The 6,733-nt window shown below is 34.1% G+C and overlaps 1 protein-coding gene across 1 annotated transcript; it reads left to right on the forward strand.

Annotated features, from left to right (window-relative positions):
* The first annotated feature begins 267 nt into the window (after positions 1–267).
* Positions 268–5,216, forward strand: LOC114386589. The gene is made up of 5 exons (XM_028346610.1): positions 268–684; positions 3,081–3,131; positions 4,123–4,185; positions 4,271–4,339; positions 4,541–5,216. Exons 1-5 carry the CDS (start codon positions 397–399, stop codon positions 4,814–4,816), a joined length of 747 nt encoding a protein of 248 aa, XP_028202411.1. The 5' UTR covers positions 268–396; the 3' UTR covers positions 4,817–5,216.
* The last annotated feature ends 1,517 nt before the right edge of the window (positions 5,217–6,733 follow it).

Raw genomic sequence — 6,733 nt, forward strand, 5'->3', positions numbered from 1 at the left:
AATTTCTACTTGTTAGTATTTTCTTTGCAATTTAAACTCAAGATACTGGCACGCAGAAATTTGTAATTTTATAATTAGATTTATTAATTATTTGTTATTTTTGAATTTTTTTAATTTTAATTAGATCCGACAGTTTGTGCATAATTAAAAAGTTCATATAAATTCAGAGACTCAACTTTTTGTTTTTTGTTTTTAATAATAAAAAAAGAGAGAAGCAAGAGAATAACTAAACCTAAATAAAACATAGTAATTCAATTTGTTGTTATTTTAATTGTGATGAGTCGTGATATGCAGCACAGGCAGGCAGGGAAGCACATTATATAAACCTTACACTCCTCCCTCATCCGTTCCTTCTTTCCTTCATTCCAAACCACACCCACCACTTCTTCCGATCAGATGTCCGACGATCACTGGATCAAGGTCGCCATGGCCGACGATTCTCTCGTCGTCGACCTTCTCCTCCGCCTCCACCGCCCTCCACCGCCGCCACCGCCCTGTCTAAACCTCCACTGGACGGTGCGTCAGCGGCGCTCCAGATCTGCTCACAACAAAGCGGAGTCCACCAGGGCCAGCCCCACCACGCCGCTTTCCTGGAGCGGCGCCACGTCAGCAAGCGGCGGCAACCTCGATGGCTATGAGGAGTACAGCCGCCCAAGCAAACCAACCCAAACCTCAAGATCTAAGGTTCGCCTCTCTCTCTCACTCTTCGCTTCCGCCCTGACTCGCCTTGCGTGTCTCACGCATTCGTTTCTCGTGTCCTCGCGTCTCAGTAAAACGCCCAACACCTAACTCTCTTTGCGTTTTGTTTTTGTATGGCTCTATAAGTATAACACGTCGCTTGGTGTGGCGTGGTGTGGCAGCTTCTTGTCTTCGAATGGACGAAAATGCCATACACGAGCCACCAGCACTCGCCGGAGCCCCCGTGTCTGTCGTCAGCGTTTTTTTCGTCTTTAATTGAAAATTCATTCAAGTTAAAACAAAGAAAAAGGAGTTACTACACTTTGATTCAATTCAACGCATGGTTTCATTCTTCTTAACACGTATTAGTATTTTCCTCGCCACTTTTGTTTTGACGGAAACGCCCTTCCTTCGTCTCTCTATGTGCGTTTCCCCCGTATTTTCCTCCGCATCTGGTGTGGTATGGACTTGGTATTTGCAAGGGGTAGATTCTCCGCCAGGGCTAATCTCGTAATATACGTGGTGGGAATATTATGAAAAAATGTTACCTGAACAAGCAATAGCCTATTTGACACCTAGAGAACAAGAAAGAAAAAAGAGAAAATATATATATATATATATATATATAATAAAATTTATAATGGGATAAAAAGATTAAAAAAATATTGAATGAATATTTAAAATAATAGAATGTTTATATATTATTATTAGAATATTATCAAGCTGTTTTGGTGGGAAAAAAATAGTTTGTTTTGTTTTGCCACTGCATAATGTTTGGTGTAGTGTATAGTAGTGGTTGACTGGTTGTGCACTTTTTTTGGTGTTTATAATTACGAGGCTTGGGGTTGGGTTGGTAACTTGTATAGTGTCGTGGCTCCATTGTTGCTTTTCCACTCTCTCTCTCTCTCTTTCATTTTCGTTCATTAATAATAATAATTATTTATAACTAATCCCACTTCATTTCCGGGTCTGCGTGGTCGTTTCACATGTGAGTTAAAGATGAGAAATATCAGTTACGAAATCCGCGTCACAGTTTGAACGCAACCCAGCCCTCTCCCTCTGTGGCATGTCAAATAATAAGATAGTGCACGACCAAAGTCAAAAGTGGGAATGGGATCATTTTTATTTTTCCTTTTTAAAAAAAATTAAAATAAAGGGCGATTAGGAGTGCGAGTTTTTGTTTTTGTTTTTGATTAGGAACTGTTATTCTAGGCTGTTAATTGTGATAGTAGTGTTTTGGTGGGGTCCCAAATGTAAGAAGCTGTGGTCTAAGTGTGTGACGAAAATAAATGGAATGGGTAATGCAGTGTCGTAAGTAAACCTAAGCGAAAGGACAAGGAAATTGGAAAGAAAAGGGGTCGCTTCTTCTGCTGTGCTGTGTTTTAAATGTCACCAACGATTATAGCGATTTTGGTGGCTCCCAATCGAAATTGGGGACCACATAGTTACCAAATACTCCAGCTGGCTCGTTAGTTGTGTTGTGTATTAATCTCTACCGATACATTGCTTTCATTTTTAAACATACTAGTAGTACATTTTAATTGGTATTTGAGGGTGCATGCAAAGAATTTAGCATTACCAGTTTATTTTGGATTGTGATTTGTTTCTCTTTACCCACCCTAAATATCACATTTTTTTTCTTCATCCCTCTCAAAATAACGTCTCTCTCGCTGTGACTGTACGGAGCCACAGCAGTGCAATTGTAAGGTAATATAAATAAGATTTCCTTAGATTAGAATATGGTACACTTCAATTAATGCTACGTTACGTTGAGTACCTTAGTGTAAGTATTTTTTTCCATGGTCATGTTAATTTCTGTAATAGTAGAACAAACATGAAAAGTATCAGATCCTTAAAAAAGGTTTAAGTGAACGGGTTATCCTAGATTATTGTCCCTGATCTTCAGATGTCATGAAATGGTAACCATTCTCATTTCTCAAAGCCCATGTATTGTTTGATTTATTGTTTATCTCTAATCTAATGTAGGGTTTAACTTCGTTTTTTATTTATTTATAAAAGAACGAGAAATTGGGCTAAATATAATATTTAAAAAGAACTCAAAATTAAAAGTAGTTTTTCTACTTTTTTTATGAAAAAGCAAAACAATTCATTATAATGAAACTTAGAATGTCCACAAGTGGTGGCCACCCCAAGCCGAGGTACATGAAGTTTTTTTCTATTGAACAAAAGTTCAATAAAGAGCTTTTATAACAGCTAATTAAGGGGAGATTATATTTTTAAGGAGAAAACAAGCCAAAAAATTAGATCCAACACTACCCAAATTAATGTTCTTCTCCTTGTTGTGTTCTTTGCCTTGAACAGTATGGTATTATAATGTTATTTCGCTCCATAATTCCATATTTTTCTGGATCCTAAATTCTCTTATATTTGGTATTTTGCAGGTTGCTAATCCCAGCGAAACAACCACTACCAGAAAGACCAGGAGAAAAAAGGTAATTATGAACCTTTTACTTGAATGATGTCCATATTGTCGGATCTTCTAACAATTGGAGCGTTCCTTAAATTTAGTTTTTCGGGAGCATTTAATTACACGAACGGTGATGCGTGTGTGTCATGATATTTGATGGGATAATAAAGAATATATATTTGTATGAATTATAGGAATTTGAGTCAAAGGATAGGGCGATAGATGGATCTATGACAGGATAAACTCTTGTAGACCATGTTTGGGAAAGTTGGGCAGACAAAATCATAAGCACTATCATTTTATAGTACATAATCATATAAATCTAGACTACCCAACTTGTCTATTATTGATTGGTCTAGACTACCCAACTTGTGTAGATAGGATCTATACAGCGATTTTTCCTATGACAATATATTCTTATTTAGCAAAAGAAACTAGAGAGACGAGGGTGCGAGTGGGAGAGAGAGAAGCAAATCCAATGGTCGTGAGTGGAGGTAAAGGAGGAGCTTAAAATTATTTGTCGTTAACCTAGTTGAGAAATTTCTGTTAATTGAATAGACTAATTAACTAACTAGTTTACATGTTTTCTTTGAGTTCATTGAAAGCAAAGTGCAAATCATTGGAACTAAAACGAAGTTTTGATACTTTGATTTAGCCAACAACTAAGGATTAAAGACAATTTTGTCAGTGTTTTCAACCACTCGTACATTAAAGACATTGACTCAATGGGTTGTTGGTGTTTTAGATGTTGCTACTTGCTAGTGATTTTATACTAGGTTTAGTTTGTGGTATAGTTATAATATTAACTAGTATTCAGTGCAATTGTCAACGTAAAAGTTTATAAAATAACTAGCAAATCTATTTGCATATCGCTGTGGCCCCATCCATGTTTTGCCATTACATTTATGCATAAAAAAATAATTGTATGTTCTCCATTTGTGTATGTGATTTTTTTTCCTTCTGTTTTCAGTTTCCTGCTTAACATATCTTAAACCTAATGCTTATCGTGTCTGCAGACCTTAGCTGAACTAAAAGCGGAGGAGGATTTGTTGCTGAAAGAAAGAAGAAATTTGAAAAAAGTATGATTTTGACCTTATTTACCTAGATACTTTATTTTCGCTTCACATTAGTTTGTTTACTAACATTGTGTGAATTTTGGAACAGGAACTGGCATTCTTGCGTCTCACTGTTGAGAAACATAGAGCCACAAATGAAAGCATAAAGAGAAAGAAGGTGATCGCCTTCCCCTTATATTGTACCTTTTGTAAAACCTTATCGTTAGTTTTTCTCAGTTCACATACCTAACATAATATAATAATAAGCTGTAATATACTGTTGCTTTCAGTTTCTAAAATCTCTAAACTTGTTGAGTGATGAATAAATCTATAAGATATAGTGCAATAGAATCTAATATGGGTTAACATTTTATAACAGCTTGATTTTGAGTCACGGCAGAATTCTAGTGCTGCTGCTACGGCCTCTGAGGTGTCTGGGAAAGCTGTGAATGGCTCATTTCAATTTGTAAAAGCAGAGTGTCATCCATCTAATTCAGTCTCACATGACGATTCACCTGTTTGTGCAGCAAATGTTTCTCCCAAAGCACAAGATAATATTGGTAACCAAGAATCTACATTCGTGCTCCCTGATCTAAATTTGCCTGTCGATGAGGATATCAGCGCCAATATCATGCATTATATTGAACTAAGCTAATAAAGGATAGGATCTCGAATGACATTCCGCATACTGATAAGTTAGACGAACATCATCTTGCAAGTATGCCTAATAGTCGTAATAGTATAAGGTATAGCATGTCAGTCCTAACAAATTAGATTTTGCTACTGTAATTGTAGATGTTAAACCATTCACTTTTTCCACTTGGTCAAAACTGATGTGGAAATTGTTTTTTTCTTCTTTTTTTTTCATTCATGAAACTGAGGGTAGTGTAGAAATCCTAACACATCAGGCTTAGTTCCATTCTTTTTTTCTTCACAGGTTTCTACATTATCCAAAATTCTTTGTGGCAACCCTCGACCGTCCTTTATTATAGATATATTTTCTGATAAATGTAATTAGGTGTTCTATAGATAATTCAAGAATTTTGGTTCTTTTAGTGAGGTTGTCTGCATTTACCATGATTTGGTTTCTTGTTGGTTCTCTTAAAAAAGCTTATTATGCATCGTTTAAAAAGATAACGTTTTCGGATTCTCGTTACTCGCTAAAACCGGGTGTCTTTAACTTGCGCTTTATAAGTTTGAAATTATATAAGTGTGAGGACAGTGATAGTCTATTCGAATTGAAATTTTCATAAGATCAGTTATATTTAAATTTAATTTAATCTAAATTTAGTCATATATGAATATGCAGGGCTTTCAAGTGTCTGATCATTCTTTTTTGACTCCACCCTAGTTCGTTTATTTCGCATGATGCTACGGATTTGGGGATTCTGTGTTCTGTTGTTTTCTGTTTCCATCATTATAAAAAAAAGAGTAGTATATGAATATATAAGATAATTTTTGTTAAAAGATAACATTGAGGCAATGTAAATCTTTAGATATAATATATTAAGAGATATAAGGTTGATTTGATGGTAAAAAAAAAAAAAATAAAGTCATTGTTTGAATTTCAGCTAACAAAAAAAATTTTGATAAACTAGCGGTTAACATTTTCTGATAAAAAAGTATAACATTTTATAGTAAATCAGAATTAAAAATATAAGATTAAGATATATTTTATTATATATTTGAAGTAAATAATATTAATACAAACATAATACTGTATCAATATTTATTAAACTAAAACCTTATTGTTAATTATATAATTATTTGTAAAAAATAAAAGCATAATTGTAACTTTTAATTCACTTTTTTTTCGTGAATTTTACTTCAAACTTACAAATTTTAACCTTTTTTCGCTTGTTGCTAAATTCATTTATTGTTTTTCTCATATTTTATCCTGGAAGTTTTACAATGCTGTCCATAATGGTCGTTATGGCCAACCAACAAATTTAAAATTAACTAAGAGTTAAAATTTGTCCTTTTTAGAACTTTAGAGGTAAAATTTATGGAAAAAAAATGAAATTAAAATTCGTAACAAAGTCAAACTTTGGAACATTATATAAAAAAAAAAGGAATAGATAAGTCAGAATGATCAAAGATATAGTTTTGAAGAGAATAGTAGGACGACTATGAGTCTGAGGTGTTATGTAAGGCGCACATGAAACACGAACAAAAGCAGCACTTAACTTTGGATAACGGTTTCAGGGAAATTGGAATAACTCCAACGCCGTAACCGTAGCAGAGGCAGACGCAGAGTTCATGGGTATATTAAAATTCCCCACTTTAGCCTTCAGAATCTCAATCCCCTTTCGCCAATATTTATTTCGTACGCTAATAATATCCATATCTTTTTGTTGCTTCGTACAGGAAAATCAAATACAGTACTGTTTTATTTGGCAATTCTATTTCATCATCATATTACTTTTTTAATTTTTTTTCTATTGAATAAAGTTGATTTTACTTCAGGATTCACTATATCTTTCAAATATACACTATCTACACGTATTTTTTAATTTTTTAAAAGTATTTTAAATATTTACAACCAAAAGATATACACTAGTATTTTAATTTG

Source organism: Glycine soja, chromosome 15, assembly GCF_004193775.1.
Source record: "Glycine soja cultivar W05 chromosome 15, ASM419377v2, whole genome shotgun sequence".
NCBI lineage: Eukaryota > Viridiplantae > Streptophyta > Magnoliopsida > Fabales > Fabaceae > Glycine > Glycine soja.

Excerpts from the sequence above, each read along its gene's own strand:
- LOC114386589 (XM_028346610.1), top strand. The coding sequence starts at position 397 with ATGTCCGACGATCACTGGATCAAGGTCGCCATGGCCGACGATTCTCTC. Across the intron at positions 685-3,080 it reads CCCAAACCTCAAGATCTAAG|GTTGCTAATCCCAGCGAAAC; the intron begins GTTCGCCTCTCT and ends GGTATTTTGCAG. Across the intron at positions 4,340-4,540 it reads AAAGCATAAAGAGAAAGAAG|CTTGATTTTGAGTCACGGCA; the intron begins GTGATCGCCTTC and ends ATTTTATAACAG.